We start from the raw sequence: 18,538 nt of genomic DNA, 5'->3' as shown, positions 1-18,538 counted from the left end.
TTTAATGGAAAATGTAATTTTACAGAAAATGCAATTTCTTATGGGAAGGTTTCATTGCAATTTGTTTCTGAAAAAGATAGTCTTTACTGAAACCAAAGAACACTGGGAGATTCTGGACTGATGTATCAAGCAGCATTCAGAACTTTTCCCACCACAAACAGGCACACACCTATTAGTTCACAACTGTGAAGGTAAAACAGCATTATCTGGTTGCCCGATGGACCTCACCCTCTTAAGCCCCCTGTGCTGATGGGTTTTTATGTCCTATTCTCTTGTTATCAAGAATGTGAGACACGCTTCCCTACAAGGCAAACAAGCTTTCATTCCAAAAAGGGTGACCTTGTTTAGAACTACCCAAAGCACTAAAAAAAGCCCCCCAAAACCCAAAATCACATGGGAGGGCAACAAACAATGCAAAAATCTTCATTGGGAAGATGTTTCTCTCTATGGTCATGCATGTTCCATCACCTGAAATCCTGCACTTTCTATGTTCGTTACAAGGGCACTTGTGCTTGTAAAAGTTGTTTGCTTCCGTATCTCTGCACCTCTTTTCTTCAACACGGCAACTACTTTTTGTCTACAATCACTGTTAGGTTTTTTTCAGCTTCAACAGTGTAATTTTCCTCCTCCAAAAAGCCTCACACTAGCTAGTGCATCACCTACTTCACATTAATCATCACAGCTGGTAATGGATTGTAATACCCATGCACGCACTCAACCCATTTCTTTATATATACATAAATAAAAATATGTAATTTTGCATGTATTTTATATACATGCACACAGTATAATAACAGCTTCAATTACAAAATTCATCTATATGTCTGTTTACTGTTAAAGAATGTCTGTGTGTTCCTCGTTTTAACAGGAAAATTTCACCTGCACACTTCTAGCATTCTCTCATCACTTAATCTGTATATTATCTACCAGAAGAGACTAGGTATAAATTCAGTACATACCTCAGCTTCCCTATCTTTAAATGTTGTGATTTTATAGTACCTTTCCAAAAGCAAGCAAGTTTACTCTAAGTGCCATACACTGATCATTCCCGTTTTCCTCCAATGCAAATTAAAATTTGATATGTACACATAGAACTTATAATGGCTATAGTTTTATTACTGAAAAAAAAAAAACACAATTGTGGATATTTGTCAGTGTGCCATTCAGCTGATTTCCAGCTGCAATACCACTAGGTTAGCTTGAAGCAGTTCAGAGGCACTCAGCAACATACATCTCTTTCAGTCCAGTGAAGATTGACAAAGGTTAACCCTTGATCACAACTGCTGCTCTTCCCTCTGCTTTCATCGATAAGGAACAGATTCACGGTGACAAACCCAGCCCACAAGCTACTCTCTTTACATTGCAGGGACAAACCCTGAGAAAGCAGGGTGAGTGGATGTTGGTTTTGGCCCTACCAGTAGAGCTAGGTGCAGCTTTAGCTCCTACCGCATCTCCACAGAAGTCCTGCCCGGGAGAGCGCCTAAAGCTCGCTCAGCAGCCGCACACTTAGGCACACTCCGGAGCAGCTGCCTTCCTAGCCGAGGGCCGAGACAGACCTTCTAAGTGACCACTGCTAGTCCACCAGGTTGCAACAGCTTTCTGCTACTTCGGACATGCACCAGGATTTCCTTCAGAGAAAATGAGGAGTGAACAGGGTCCACGTGCAAAATAATGAAAACAGGGGTAAAAAAAAAATTATTTGTTAGCTCTTATTTCTTGCCATGAATATTAGGCTGTATGGGTTTTATAAGGGCAAATGCCTACTTTAGGAAGATGCTACTGTACTGGAATGACTCATCTTGATATGGTTTATTTTATGCTTGAAGCATTGCAAGTAGCGCAAGTCCTCAATCACATCTCCCTGTGCTTCAGGGAATGAAAGAGCGTGTAGAATATACAAGCTCATAGCTCCTTCACTTCACTAGCTGCACAACATCTGGGCTAAGCCTTCCAGGTCCTAAAAACCAGAACAATACAGAGGCCTTTTCTTTCATCTTTCCACACTCACAGTTATTTTCTCTTAACCGCAGGGAACCAGTATTCTACCCTTGATTTGTTTTTCACTATATTAATTCTATTATGTTGGCTCTCTTTGGCTTGAAAGTAATACTCATATGACCCATCACGCTACCTGTTTGCCAGAATATTGTCTCAGCAAGCATTCTCAATTCATGAGTCAGAATTCAAAATAATAATAAGGTATAATGTTTTAAGCAAGCGGTTCAGGAGCATAAAGCAAACAAACACTTGGGGAATTTTATCTGCTTTGTGTCTGAGCCTTTGGGGTTTACGGCCTCTAGCTTTTCCCTATGACTATGAGATCTAGAATGCTTTTAGCGCTTGGTGATTTGGTTTGGGGTTTCTTTTATTAATGAAAACTAAGATTCTCATATATTCCCACAATTCCAGAAGTTAAGTCTATCAAAAACATTCTCAAGTACTGAGAGACTGTAAAATTACAAAAGCTGTCAACAGCATTATCATGAACTAATTAAGAGAGTATTAAGGAACATGGAAATGCCTTCTTCATCCCAGTCCTTCAAAGTGGATGGCTAAAGACCTAGTTCCCCTCTTCTGTTACTAACATGATTCTTAATCCTTAATCCTAACACAGACGTCTGTGTAACAGGTAGGTCTTTGGTCTTCTGTCATTAAAACCGCCTAAATTGCTTTTCCCAAATAATGTTCTTGTAAGAAATCAGTGGGACTTTACTGAACTATGTGGAGTTAAGGATCTCAGAAGCACCCTTGAATCCCACTAGACATTTATTTGCTTTCTCTAGTGAACTTTAAAATCTGGCTTTTATAGATAAAACATTTCCTCTACAGCAACCACTACCCAGCAAGTTAGCCTTCTTAGTCATGCTACTGTACTTTTGTCTTCGTAAGAGCATATTGATACTATGCTGAAAGACATTACACCACCACAAGGCAAATTCAGGATTGAGAACAGTTCCCAAGAATTCACGCTTTGCCTTACAAATGCCTGATTTACAGAAACATCCAGTTGGATCCTAAAACACATCCCTAAAGGAACCAACATACTCATATGCACTTGGCATGGCAGCTTGTAAGCAGCAGTGAGAGAAAACACAAAACAGAAATTAACACATGCATACTAAAAAAAACAGGAATTTCTAAATTGACCCAAAGAAACACAGTTTTGAAAGAATTCATAGTTTTAAAGGATTCAAATACATGGTGTACTGTGTTATTTAATTTCAATTCTGCACAGTTGTCGTTCCTCTCCCTCCAAAATAAACGGATGTTAAAACAAGTTGCCAGTACGTGAGGCAACACGTAGACAGATTACACTTCCAGCCCTAAACTGATACAACCTCATTGTCAGGCAAGGAAAAAAGCCTCATCCGAAGTGATGTGGGATCTTGTCCATTCTCCTGGGGGATACCACATCATACGATACATACGTCTGCATTGACGTACACTCTATTTTATGTTATAATCTGTGTATTTTACGAGCTGGCCACAACGCCTTATGTAACAGATCCCTGTTTAATATGGAACGGCATGCTCATCGCCGCGGCAATCCCGGCAGTTTCCCTCGCCCCGAGTAATTCTGCCCCACGGGGCTCCCGCGCAGCTCCCGCCGGAACAAAACGCCACTCGGACAGCCGCCGCTAACGCATCTCATTCTGGGCGTCAAGCTCTGGCCACGGTAACGGGGGGCCTCCGCACTGCAAGAGAACCATTTTGTGAGGGATGTCACCGGCTTCCCAGCAAGGCTGACGGGGGGGAGGCGGTGGGGAGATCGTTTCCCACCGAACAACGCCAGCTTGTCCCCACTTCTTTTGGGCGATAACGATACCGTCACCCCGGTGCTGCCTTGGCCACCACGGCACCTGCACCGCTGCTTTTATTCACCCACAGCACAGGCGCCCACGCTGACCGGCTGGCCAGCAGACGTGCCATACAGATGGCAGCCGGGCAACTTCTGCTGCTGTTTTGGCAAACACGCACCGAGTATTGTGTAATTAGCAGCTTTCCCCGCTCCGCTGATGCTTCTGCACGGGAGCAGGACCGGGCAAGCTCTGCCGGGACCCCCAAATACTGTTCTCCCCCCCCAAAATATGCAACGAAGGAGCATTTCAGGTGGCTCCCACCGGCACACGCCACCTCCGGTAATAAACCCTGGGGGGTGTGTTGCGCCCCCCCCCCCCCCCCCCCCGCCCCCGCGGGAACCCCTCCGCGGCACTCACCGCCTCCGAGTCTTCAAATCCATGCAGGTACAAATTGTCGTACATGGAGGTCCGCTGACGCCGGGCGCCTCTCTCGGTGCGGAACCGGCGCTGCGAGGCGCCGCGGGGGAGGGGAAAAGGGGGGAAGGGGGGGGACACCCGAGCGGCGGCGGAGGCCTGTGCGGCGGCGGGACCGAGCCTGCCCTCTCAGCGCTACGGACGCCCCAGCCGCGCGGCGCCGCCTCCCGCGCCCACCGCCGCCGCAGGTGCCGCTGCCGGCGCCGCGCCGCCCCGCAGCCCCCTCACCGCCCGCCCGCCTTCCCGCCCGCCGCGGCCCGCTCCCAGCGCCGCCGCGCCGCCATTGGCTGCAACGCGCGGCCGCCGCACCGCCATTGGCTGCGACGCGCAGCCGCTGCGCCGCCATTGGCTGCGACGCACCGCTACGCTGCCCCCTGCCGCCGCCGAGGCAACTGCCTCACGACGGCCGGCCGCGGCCCTGACAAACTACCGACAGGCGCTGGCTGCCGGCGCCGGGGCCACCTCCTCTGCCAGGGTGCCCCAGGAGGAGGCGAGGGGAGGCAAATAACGAGGGTATTTCTTTCTTTCTTTCTTTCCCTCAGCTTCACTTCTTTAAGATCCCAGAGAACAGCCGTTCGTTTCTGAGGAGAAACACACAGACCCACACCCCCCGCCAAGGTCTGGGAAGAAACAAACCAATCCCTAAACACTGAGAATTAAAAGAACGTAAGTCCGGCCCTTATTTACAACTAAATCAAGAAACAAATTTCTAAGACGGGTCCTACCGGAGCTCTAATTCTGAAGTTTCTGGTTCCACCTCTCAAGTAACTCCTTGTTCCCGTGGAGGATGGGCCACACGCGCAGGCTGTGCCTCACCGGATGCCCACGGGACCGGCAACCCTCCTTCCACCGGCAACGGAACCATGGCCAGAGAAGCCAGTTGACTATCAGAGTCAGTCACACAGCAAGGAAACTGCAAAGCCACCCCTGCACTTGTATGTCTTTTGACTTCCCAACTCACATGCTTAAAACACTGAGTAAGAATCCTTCCCAGTCCTTCCCAGAATGACACAACTTGTAGCAAGCGAGCGTAACACTGGAGAACAGCCCTATGTGATAAAAAAGTAAATAAATAATAAAAAAAAGATTACAGGGAAACAATTTACAATTTGCTTCCTATCGCTATTAAAACAAGTACTTTAAATCTCGTCTTCACAGCAATCAGATCCACCATCTCTCTGTCCATAAATGCTTCCTAGCTGTCTTTTCCACTCATTCCCTCCGCTATTCCTTCCAAAGGCTTACGCGAAGTTATCACTAATCACTTGGAAAGTGTCCAACAGACATCTGGAGCAAAGCCAAAGGTAGTATTCTCCCCATATTCACAACCTCTTACAGATTTCATCAAAGATTCCACAAAGTTATGGTAAGTCTTATTCCCAATTTACTATTTCCCCTGTGCTCCCAGTGCATTTTTTGCTTTTGCCCATATAACCTCCTGGTTTGCAAGACCTTACGTATCCACATACAGAGGAAACATAGTCCCACTGATGATCAAGAGAAGAATCTCATGGTTAAAGTTTAGGTCTCTTGAAGTGTTTTTCAGGATTGAGTTCTCAGACTATGAGGTCTTTCAAGGAAGAGAACTTCATCTCTAGCCCTGTGCCACAAGCTTATTGCCAACGTGAACCCAACAAGCCACCACAAGCAGTTAATCTTGTGCCAATCTCTGATGGCTTTTCAGTAGTCTGTTTCAAACAAGAGAGCACTTTTGTCAAACCGCTCCTGGTGGAACGGTTGTTCAGATGACAGAACCGCTAACTGGCTCCTTCCTGGCCACCTCGACCACGTGCAGAACAGCCCCGGAAGCTGAGTGGCTCATCCTCCTCCTGGGGGTTATCCTTCCAGTTGCGTCGGGGTTGGAGAACAGTCAGCATGCTTTGGGACATTTCATGGTGTACAGGGGTTAATGGATCAATTTTTAGGACCTGTGCTACTGGAGAGGTCCCTTCCCCTCCCCACCTTGAAGATCTGTGATGTTACAAACTTAAAGAAATAAATACTTTGTTGGTGGAAGACTATTAAAATTTAAAACCAGAAGGAATTTCTAAGTGCAACATCAGAATCATTTGTCAGCTCAAAATAAAAAAAGGCCATGAAATCACAAGAAGAAAAAAGAAGTGTCTGAACTTCACATAAATTTGTAATGAAACAATTAAATTCAGAAGTCAGGGGAATCACTATTTGATTTCCAGTACTTACATTTCACACTGTCCTTTTAAGACACAGAGGTTATTAAAAATATATATTTAATGACTCAACTTGAAAGGCTCCTAAAAGATGCTATAAAAATACATACAGCTCATTAAATAGCGACTGTACTTGAAAAAGGTCTAAACATAAGGGACAGTCGCACAACCTACTTCAAGCATTTAGCTTAGGTGCCTAAAATACAGTGCTTAGGCCATTTAGTGAGGGTAGGGGCTTTGAATCCCCCTCAAGGAGCCTCAAGTTAGTTCTTCCCAGTTTGCTTGAAGGGCTGCGGGCAGGTCTGGCAGTCCTATCCCCCAACATCCCCCCAAGGTCACCGGCACAGGGTCCTGCCCCTGCCCTCCCGGTACAGCGCCCTGCTGCCAGCACAGGGACCGGGATGTGGGGAGACCCAAACTGCCTCCCCTGCCACAGCGCAAACCTCAATCAGCCCAAACATACACATCTAACACCCATTTTCATGGTCTAAGTTGGGGAAAATTAATAGAGAGCCAAATATAGTAACCCTTGTATTTCTAAGTTTTTTACCCAGGCACGTGCCTAAAATGCAGAAAATACAAATACCTGTAAAATAGAGAAACTCTAAACCAAAGACCCTTTTGAATATTATGAAGCAATTTATTCAAGAAACAATGCAAACCAACAGAGGTAGCACACCGAAGCGAGAGGAGAAGCCGTCCCGCTCTTCAGAAGTTGTCTGAAGAGTAATCAGGTTCTCAAAATACAGTGAAGAAACAGGAGGCTGGATGGAGCTCGGAAACAAGGAGCACGGAAGCTTTGCAGAGGGGAGGATATGCAGGGTAAGGAAAATAACTCAAAATTTATTTCAGTGACAAGCCGTCACAATTCCACTGATATGTCATGCAGGTATCTCCATACATGACTGCTAGAGTATGGGGCATTATTCAGTAAAAGTCTGTTATGTTTTTACAGAGGGGGACACCATGTTACACTGGATATATGGGTGGTCATCTCTGTTGGCTTCCAGAAAGCCAAATCTCTTTAATTTCAACTTATAGAATAGCTTAGCACAGGCAAAAAGGAAAGAGTACAATGGGAGGGGCAGTTAAAAGCTTCATCTTTTTTAGGTTAGCTTCCCAAAAAGCGGTTCAAATGAACACCAAAAAAAAATCCACTGCAATAACAGACAAGGGTCACACATGAACTGAAGGTTTTGAGAGATCAAAATCATCCCTGGCCTATTTCCAAAAGACAATACAGATGATCTGATATTATTAGGCAGGGAATTCCACTGCCTCAGGCCACTGAGAAAGACTCTGGTACTTGTCATCTTCAGTCTGCACTTGGCTAACACTACAGCAACCAGCATCCGAAACCCATCAGTGCTTGTGTGTGCGCATGCATAGCTGCGAGAGACCCGGTGAAAAGATGTAATGAGTAAATGAGCTGAACTGAGTCTTTTTCAGGTCTAACACTTTAAAATAGGCATCTTCAAGCAGTCCAGTCACTACTTTTAATAGGACTTCATAACGGTGTGTTGCAATCTCTATAAGCATGTGGGACATTCCTCACTGAGGATTGCCGTCCTCTGGTGATGATGGCAGGACCACTATGAAGTAGGTTTCACATGGATTTACTATAATACTGTATGCGGGGAACATATATTGTCCTTTGACCTCAGCCCACGACTCCACATGTTCTCACGGGTACAGGAGATTTTGAAAGAGATGTAAACAAAAAACTGCAAAACAATCCAGTTTCTACAGAAATGCGTCTGTCAAAAAACAGGCTGTCCCATCGCTGAAGAGGTGTAACATGAGTTCACATGGCTTAACAATGAAGGTATCATTTGGAATCACCTTTAGCGCCCTGAATTGTTATTGCTGGGTAGCTAGAAGCCTCCTCCTTCTCTGGACTTTTTACAGGCTTCATAAGAAGCCTGAAATTAAAAGGAGAGGCTTGCCAAAAAAGTGTGCTGGACTTGGAAAAGAATGGGAAACAACAGCTAGCAGGTAAAATCCAGTCGGTCTTGTTCCCTTCCCATACTTGGCAGCAGCCACAGTGAAAGCGATCTCATGAAGAGAAATGCAGTTACCCCGTTCCCGGTTAACAGCAACCCTTGCTTCGCAAGCAGGGCTGTTCAGGGAACCCAGGAGTCCCTGGGCATGTACCTGAAGCACTTTGGATCACCTGTGCACTGAGCATCCACACACAGGCAAATATATACTGGAGCATAATCACAACTGGCTGAAAGGCTCTGGTCTCTGACCTGTTACATGGAGGAAGTTGTTTTTCTGTGCTTCCTTTTAATCTTGGGGTTGGAGAATGATCCTGCAAATACGTACTGTAAGACAGCACTACCTATAGCTGCTGTTCCCACGTGGCTACCTAAGATAATATTAGCGTTTGGAAAGAGTCTTCTAAGACTTCTAATGACCAATAAGTTGCTGAGGATATAACACAGACTAACACACTTCATTCTGGCCTCAAATAAATGCAATTTATAGAAATCCTGCACAAAACAAGCAAACAACAGTGATTAATGATACCCACCCTCAAATACTACCTACCAACAACCCTTCCTGAGCACAAATGGGAACCACACAAGGAAACCCATGAATCATTGCAAAGAAAGAATTCCTCCTGAAGTTAGGGGCCACGTCAAGAGACTGGGCTCAATGATAATTAAGCTGTTACTGGAATTTTGAGCCAGCATTAACATTAAAGCCAAGACTTTATTGCACCCTATCGGGTGGTGGGGTAAAAGAATGGATTGGAAGTCAGAATATTTTGAGCATCCCACGGACCTCTGAAATACTCTGCTTCCTCCAAATACTCTGATCCCACTAGAGATTATTCATATTCTCCTTTTTTATTAAAGCCAACCCTTTCTGAAGTACAACGGAAGTCTCTTTGAGACATGCATCCATATATTCCTGAATATCAATTATTTAGTCATTTCTGAGCTACCCAAATGTGGGAATACTGTTTTTTCCCCAAGGCATGAATTTTGTACAGAACCATAGGAAATTTTATTTAAAGCCCAATCTAATGATTACACAATCAAATGACAGCACTTGTATGGTTCTTTTAGGAGATGTAGCAATGAACTATTTGCATAAACACACTAAAGTGCTATTTGAATAAATGCACAGTAACTAGATTGCCAAGTCAAGTAAATGCCTCAGCACTGCAGTGCGCAAAGCCAGAATGTAAGTCAGCAAGTTCTCTCTTTTTCGTACTCGAACAAATTTCACTTTCACCTGGGATTTTGCTGTTACTAACCCACTGCAAGTCGTAGAGCAGGACTGCAGGCCTCGATGCCTCTTTTCCTGCTACTGTGGAGGAGAGAAGGATCGACGGGAATATTAACCCTGAAGCAACAAAAGCCAAATACCAACTCGGTGAAGAAGGTGAGAAGTTCTTTACGGCCTCTTCCTGCTCTGACAGCAAGGTTATGACCCTGGACTCTCAGCATCAGTTAGGGGTAACAAGAGAGTATCCCCACAGCGGGTGAGGGCATATTAACAAAAAACATTAGTGGTTATGTTAATAGCACATTTGGCTACGAACCCACTTCTTCCAGCAATTTTAAGCACACAGAAGACTCCAAAACCCACAGCCTTTATCAGCATACTTCATATGAAACATAAGCATTGGTTTTGATCTTCCATTGCCTGAATTCTGGGACCTGTTGAAGAAAATTGCTCTCCCCCACACAATGTCTCTCTTGTTGAAATCAGCAAAACAGCCCAAGTATATATTTCATTAATATAAAGGAAAAGGACCGTCAGCATTCTCCAGCAATCCACCTAAGGCAGAACTTGCTTCCATCAGTTGGAAGGAGTTCAATTCCTCACTCTTCTAAGTTATTTGGCATAGCCCAATTGCTTACCCCTTCTCCCTCTAAAGCAATTTCTTTCTCTCTCTCTCCCCTGCTTTGTTTTATAATATAGATTAGATAAGCATCTGGTTCAGTAACAACAGCTTCTGCCTTGGGGTGGAGGTACGAATAAGGTAGCCTCCTGAGATCCCCACTAACCCTGTTTTCCAGCATCGCATGAGCAATGAGAACTGGATGACATTTGTGTTATTTGGCAGTCCTCAAAGCTATCAGATGAATAAGTATGTATTTGTATTTCAAAAGAAGGAAGCATTGTGCTGTTTGGGATATAGAATCACAGAATTGTTTAGGTTTGGTAGCCTTACCACCCTCAAAGTGAAAAATTTCTTCCTAATATCTCATCTAAATCTCCTCTCTTCCAGTTTAAAGCCATTCCCCCTCATTCTATCACTACACGCCCTTGTAAAAAGTCATTCCTCAGCTCTCCTGTAGCCCCTTTAGGTACTGGAAGGCTGCAGTAAGGTCTCCCTGGAGCCTTCTCTTCTCCAGGCTGAAACATGTCGTGGCCCAGAAGATTCTGTACACTGAAAGGTTTTATTCGAAGAGACTACTGGATAGCATGCTTTAATTCTTTGAATTTCAAGTAACAAATTAGTCTGGTAGGGTCTAATTTGACAGTTCTTCTGGAGGAAGTGAGGTGCCACCTATTCTAAAACACATTTATCTGACACTGTTATATAAAGGCTGCTATAATTAAAGAGAGTGTGAAGACTTCATTGTCACTTTCTCTTGGCTTAAAGCACCTACAATGAGAGAGGTAACTGGGCTACATTTGTAGGTATCCTCTATATTTAACTAGTTGTGAAATTTCTTTCCTGCAGGCACTATGGAGATTTGCAAGAAGCTGAGCTGTGGGGAACTCGGAACCATAGCTACGGCCTTCCAGAGTCTTTGTGATAAAGAAGAGTAGATTACCTCCACCTCCTGAGGCAGATATGAATGTGCTCTGAGGTATTAATAACTCCAGCCAATTCTAATTGTGGCTTCCACTGGTGCACAGTATCGAGCGACGCAAATCCAAAATTACCTGCAAAATGTTGCAAGACACAGCCTGTAGCCATACCACTATATTAACACGGGTCTCCCTTTTAAAGACTTGGAACTTGAAATGAAGTACCTATGCTGGTATGTGGGAAGCTGAGCAGGCACGGTGATATTCACAGGCACCGAACACACAGAGATCTATCTCCCTCCAGCAAAACTCCCATCAATCAGCAGCTCTCAGCATCCACCAGGCTGCTACTGGCTGAAAGTCCAAAATACTGAGTCACGCTACAGGTACCAACCTGAAGAGAGAAGAGACAGAGCGGTTTTATGGCTGGAACTGTGTCATATTTCTTTGTTGGGAGGAAGATAGAGGCGTTCTGTTTTTAGAGAAGACACAATTTTATCTTCCATGCCAAAAGCCATCTGGGCCAAAGGATTAAGCATTTGTTTTATTCCTTATTTTAAGCTCCTCTTCTTTTCTTATGAATGTTAATCAATCTCCTTAACTGCACTAAGTGCTGATGCTGAGCGTTGCTGTACACCACTTTAGACTGCAACTGATGAAATGATGGGAAACTATCAATAAAAGCCAATTACAAAGTTTATGGGAAGCTGGTGCTATTTTACCCCAGCAGTGAAAGTCCCCACTACATTATGGAAAACCCCATCAGCACTGAAACACAGATACACACACACACACACACACACAGAGGAGAGGAACGATGATCCACCTGGGGCTGATAAAAGCAAAGTTGCAGGGAGCCTGTAGCAGGGGAAGGAGCACTGCAAGCGTACGGATGCCAGGTACAACACACCCAACTGCGGCTGTTTGTTTAATGTTACACACTCTGCATACGGATCATCTCCAGATCTTCAGCATCATCTGATACCCATTGTAACAGAAGAGTACATTAGCTGGTGGCAGCAATACACTGCTACCCTAAGTGAGTTCATCAAAATCCCAAACTTGTGAGACAGAGGATGTCACAGAGGCTACAGAGCAATAAGCAGAAAGATTTTCCAGTCTCATAAAAGACATACAGCCCAGAAAGCTGCTGGTCAGTCTTAATTTCCCAGATACATTCAAATATTTGTAGGTTATCAGCAAACATTCATAAAAAGGTTACTCGAAATACATTTTTGATAAATAACAACTATCATGTAATAGTTCTTTAGAGAAAACAAAGCCTTGACTGAGCAGTTGAAGCTGGAGAGATAACCCTGCTAGCTAAAATTAAATACCCACTTCTGTAAAAAACATGACCTCACTGGAGTTTTTTTTTTTCTTTAAATAAACTAGTAAAACTACAATTTCTATTTTGTATTTAGGGTAACTTCGACTAAGACAAAGGGTGTCTTAAAAGGAATGAGACAAAGAGTTTTGAAGTCCTAGTGCTAAGGAGAATTTGTTGTTCTTGTTAAGAGCTTAAAAGGTAAAACAAATAAATAAAACTAGGCAAACACGACACAAACTTAGCTGCTTCTCCATGGGGTTTTACAGGGATGGCTTGATTAACCTGTTGATTTTATTGCATTTTCTTATGCTTTATAATCCAATTACCATATACTGCAACACAGCACTTTGAATTTCATGGCAAAGGACTATAGGAAACTCTTCAGTTCATTTCAGTAGATTTCCATGACACCCATCCAAGTAGAGAAACTGATCCAGAAACAACAGATCAATGAATGAGGAACCATTTATCCAACCTGATTTCTTTAAATATTTAGTCAGGATAGTTGGGAACCAAGTTGAGAAAAACAAAGATTCAAGGATTTGGCTCTGTATATTTAAGCAAGTAGAGTTCTTGCCTGTAAAGTCTCTAAGAGACCTTCTCTTATCTACCTGATGAAACAGTCGATTTGTCACATTCTCACCATCCAGGAGCAGAACACAAAATCTGTGTGAAAAATCCTGAAAATGATGACTGCTCATCATCATTATCCTAAAATATATTTTTAACGTGTCCCTGTTTGAGAGGTTCATTCCCTTCCATTGGTAATTCTTACTGTGAGTCTCCTTGAAGGAAACAAACATCACCATTTCCAGGAGAAGGACTAAGGGCCTTAGTCGATCTTGCTGACAGGCACTTTGTGCTGGGTAGGGTGGCTCAAAACAGACACAGAACATCCAAAATGTCAGCCCTCTCCCTTCCACAGCCTACCCTCGCTGCAGGGAGACCTCATGCCAGGTGGGGTCTGCACCAGTGGATCCAGCGGTGCAGCGGGGACTTGCGACCGGATGACAGTTGAGGGATCCTCGGGCACCGCCATCCTTGAGCAAAGTCAAACAGGAATCTGGGATGAAATGAGTCATCTGTGCGCCGCTCAGGGGGATAAACACCTGCAATTCTCACTTAATCCATTCAGCATCTCAAAATACTCCACATGCCAGCAGCACTGTATGAGTCCTTTTACAAATCTGAGGCAGTTAGAAATGACTAAAAATACCTTCTGCCTTTTCTTTACAAAAGGGAACAATCATAATTACAAAAATCCTTGCAGCAGCAGAGGCCATCTTCATGTTACAGGTATGAAAAGCCCAGTATGTCAAGGGGGTTTGATGCATGAGGAGCAAGTAAAATAGGATAGAATACAATCTGTTTCTCAACTTATAAGCAAAGGTGTTTGAACCCACTGGTAAACCTTTAAAATTCACAGTTGGAAATGATGCACCAATGCACATGATGTTAGGATGTAATTCTGTGAAAGCTCAGTATGGTTCAGAAGTTTGATCAGATCAGGTAATTTCTGATTCTCTGAACACTTATACAAATACTAATATTTTTTCCCCTGACTCTTCCATGCAGTTGTTAGACATGGGTTTTCCCTCATCCCTCAAACCCTACATTCATCCATAAAAAAAAGAACAGAATTATTAGTTCATTCAATCTTTGACAATATCCTTATAGAGATTACTTTTAAAAAAAACCCAAACCCTAAATAGGCTGCTGAGAGGAAAGTTCTGTCCTAGATCTAAAACTGCCTACGAGACAAGAAACAAAAAAAGCAGGAATAAATGGAGAAGGATCAATATTTAGGGTCTAATATTTGCTCTAGTCCAAAAAAAAGGTCTCCATTACAATAGCAACGTTGTCACATGAAATGAAGTCATTTGAGAGCAAGTATGGAAAAATTCAGCTTGAACAGCTAAGCTTGACAGTTACAAGCAGAAAACAGAATATTATAATTGGAAGTGTTGAGAATAATAAATAATGGCAGCTCTGCCATCCCCGCCTATAATCATTATGAGCAATAGAGAAGCAGATCAGAACCCCATGTTCTCAGAATTTAATTCAATATCCAGAGCGAATACAGAATTAAAAGGTGATAAAATCAAAATTTATAAACGGACGTATTTATCCAAACTGTAGAAAAATTCCAGACTCTTAAAATAAACGGTGGAACCAAAAACTTGTAAAGCTTATCCTTAAAAAAAGGACATTTATTTGAACACTGCAACTACAGTAGCTCTACACGTTCTGCTTAGCAAAATTTGAAGGGATATGGTCAAGCTTCGCTTTCAGCCTTGATCCCTTGGCAGGGACAGGCTTAGGAAGATACCTAATATTGTTGACAGCTTATTCTACTGCATTTTATTCGCCAAAAATATCTGCCATTAGCTGCTGTGATGGGCAGAATATTAGATTAGACTCATATTCACTCTATTCAAATATAGTTGTTATTACTTTCTACAACACTGACCCCTGTGCAGCCAAAGGTAACCCAACCTTTTGGGTCTAGACCAGAAACTTATAAGCATTATTTTCAGACACATCGGTGCAATGATGAAACATTGGTTTTACTCCAGTTCACAGTATCACAGTATCACAGTATGCTAGGGATTGGAAGGGACCTCAAAAGATCATCTAGTCCAATCCCCCTGTCGGAGCAGGAACACCTAGATGAGGTTGCACAGGAAGGCGTCCAGGCGAGTTTTCAATGTCTCCAGAGAAGGAGACTCCACAACCTCCCTGAGCAGCCTGTTCCAGTGCTCTGTCACCCTCACTGAGAAGAAGTTTCTTCTCAAATTTAAGTGGAACCTCTTGTGTTCCAGCTTGAATCCATTACCCCTTGTCCTATCACTGGTCGCTACTGAGTCGCTACTGAGTTCAAACCAGAAGTAAAATTATTACTTGAACCCTCATTACTTCTATTAAACATTGTACTACATTTACTACATTGTACTACAGTAAAACACATCAAATGCCTTAGTAATGAATAGTGCTGCCACCTCTTGGTTCAGCAGAATAAAAATAGCAGAATAAGATTACCGAGTAGCGTTCCACAGATGGAGCGTATGTATGGGGAGCTTTCATTAATCTCCAACACGACTTGTACAGTCAAAAATTTGGCCCTTGGAAACCTGTGGTTTCAAGGTGGCTTTCCAAAGCTAGCTGGTACTGGGATACTCTGGAGTCACTTCTGTTGACCTTGTGGAATTGGGTGAACATAGAGCAAATCGGGGGGGAGGTGGAGGGGGAGGGATAGGGGGGATAGCTACATTGCAGTTTTACTATTTTCGCATTCAAATTCTTCTTGGAACTGCATCAATGGATGCAGCTCCTTCACATCTGGAGCATGAATCTGGAAACAGAGTCACCTTACAAGCCATAGCAGTACGCTGCTATACCCAACAGCTGCTTCTCCCAGGAAGCAGGAAAGGACTTGTTCAGAAGTGTTTAGGTTCAGAAAGGACAGTGATTGGGTTTGACCTTCTCCAAGTTGAAGACCAAAGAACTTCACCTACCCACCACACCCCTTAACCGAGACCTACAAATCTGTGTTAGGAAAAATTTATACTGGGTGAACAGAACTTCCCAGGAAGGCATTTGGTCTCAATTTGAAGACATCGGGGACAGGACAGTCCACAGCTTCCCTTTGCTCCAGACGTTAATCACCCTCATGATTAAAATGCTGCTGACAGCTACCATTAGGGAGCTCAGTCCAGAGGCTTTTATCTTCTGATTTTTGGGAACAGTTGCCTTCATTCTTTATAAAGTACCTGAGCAAAGGTTACCAAAGATAGTTATTCCCTTAGTATAGCATTGGGAGTTCACTAGTAAAAATGCCACTGAAACTTGCTTTGTTTTTCTAATTGTTTGAGTAAAGAGACAAGATTTGGAGCATTAAAACGGCACTTTCATGCTTTAACAAAAGACATGTTTCTGAGAAACACAATGCGTATTTTATGCTCACCTTTGTGAGATGACTTCTGCCCTTGTTTTCCTCACCATCCATCTGTTCAATGTACGCTTAAGATTACTCTTCTTCAGACTGTATTTTTGCAGCCGATTAGCATTTTATTTTCTGCCCACATTCATAACCTGCCAAGATCCCTTTCAATTAGTCCTCTGTCCTGACAGGTAGTGTGACAGCGGCTGGCCAACGAACAGGAGGATGTCAAAATTATAATAAGAATTTTTTACCAAGAAACTGAAAAGCCCATCAGTTTTACTGGATGCAGGCCTGGCCTCCCCAAGGTCTCTGGTTTCACACAGGCAGAGCTCCCGGACCTGAGGTCCACCCAGGGAAGCCATGGTGTGGTTCAGCACCTGGGGCCCAACCTGCTGGGCCCCAGAGTCCCCAGGCTTGGGGCAAAACAGGACCATGGTGGAGGGGCACAGCTAGCCCCAGCAAGGGACCATGGCAGCACCAAGTCCCACGCCACAGAGTAGTTCTCCTGAGGAAGCTCTGGCACTGTGGCTATTCTACAGGACAAGGAAGCACTTCCCAGTTCCTGGTCCCAGCTGTGTTTCCTACCTTCAGGTCAACTTCACATCAAAACGAGATCCACCCGGACATCACCAGTCTCCCTGTCCCTTCCTCCCCAGCTTGCACTTCTTCCTGGGCACACCAGCCATCACTCACTCTTACCGCTATTAATCTGGACATCTGGAGACCATGATGTGATACAGACTACAGTGAGCACTACAAGTCTACACGTGGCCTGAAAGTATCAGATACCTGTCTCAGGAGTAGCCCACCCAAAAGCTACTCTGTCTTGCATCCAGCAAAACAAACCCACTGGATCTTTCTGATCATCCATTTCAGACTGACTGTATTTCTTAGAAAACTCTTCCACTGGAAGAGTTGAGTCTTTAGTTATGGCTCTTGTCCATCTACTCCAGCCACCTCTTGACTTGATCTTGATTATCACACATGAAGGTGGGCAGTCCAGGTGAAGGGACCTCCATGCTCACCCCAGTTCCACACCACTCCACACATTGCTTCACCCTCTTCTCCACAATACAGCATCTCTCCCCAAGGCAAGCTGAACTCCTTTTGCTTCCCACTCAGCCTGGATCACAGCTCAGCCAAGGAGTTCCAGCCTAGATCCGGGTGGGATGGAAGTAGGGCACTGCAGAAGTAACGGAGGCAGGGTGAAGTAATAGGGAAGGATACAGCTATCATCCAAAAAACACAAAGCAGAAAACACTAAATAATTGTACAGTAACTGAAATTTGATGACACAGCATGGTATGCATTACAAGGAAATGAAGCAGGGAAAGTCCACCATGGAAAATAAATAAATGGCACTAATCGTGCCCAATGGAAAGATGTAGAAGGACCCACTGCTTTCTTCAGTGATTAATCAGAGAGGTGAACTGATTGAAACAAAGGCTGAAGAAGCACTGCACGGCTTTGAGCACAAAAGCAACAAATATACCATGAGAGAATGCTGAATCAGCATTTTCCTGCTTCTTCAGCCGCCTTTGTGTGTGACGCTCCTTGTATTTCTGTATTGGTATTCCAACCTAGCTGGATCTTCATAAACACCCCCTTTCCCCCCCCCCCCCATCTACTCCTCAAAATAACTTGCTGCTGCTTCCACTTTTGCTAGCTGCCTGGATGCATCCCTGCCCCAGGAAGACACACGCCAGTCTTGCTTTACTGTTTGAGGGTGTAACATTTATGCATCTTCTCACTGCACGGGGGAGGCACTGCTATGACTTGTTGAAGGTAATAAGACGTAATTGCTTTGCAGATGTACAGGAAGCAGCAAAGTTAAAAATGTGTTATAACTAAAATTCTGTGCAGGCATAGATTAGAACAGCAATACAGCCAAACACCACTGACTCCAGAACAGGGAACGGTCCTTCAAGCAGGTGTTACCGCGCAGCATCTTATAGCTGAGGAATGTAACACAACTTCAGTATAGCAGCCTTACAGACCTAGTCATGGAAAAAAAATAAAAATA

The 18,538-nt window shown here is 44.0% G+C and overlaps 1 protein-coding gene across 2 annotated transcripts in view; it reads right to left on the bottom strand.

Moving 5' to 3' along the window:
• Positions 1 to 4,262, bottom strand: part of CACNB4 (calcium voltage-gated channel auxiliary subunit beta 4) — a gene marked incomplete at both ends in the record, with an annotated part of 65,051 nt that extends 60,789 nt beyond the window's left edge. For both annotated transcript variants that reach the window (XM_082483466.1, XM_082483465.1), the window contains one exon: positions 4,218 to 4,262. In XM_082483466.1, the coding sequence (XP_082339592.1) occupies positions 4,218 to 4,262 (45 nt within the window). The remainder of the gene's footprint in view (positions 1 to 4,217) is intronic.
• Between the last annotated feature and the right edge of the window lie 14,276 nt (positions 4,263 to 18,538).

Source organism: Vanellus vanellus (assembly GCF_965231255.1).
Source record: "Vanellus vanellus genome assembly, chromosome: 5".
Taxonomy (NCBI): Eukaryota; Metazoa; Chordata; class Aves; order Charadriiformes; family Charadriidae; genus Vanellus; species Vanellus vanellus.
The sequence above is the reverse complement of the archived record's forward strand: the minus strand, read 5'-3'. Positions and strand labels throughout refer to the sequence as shown.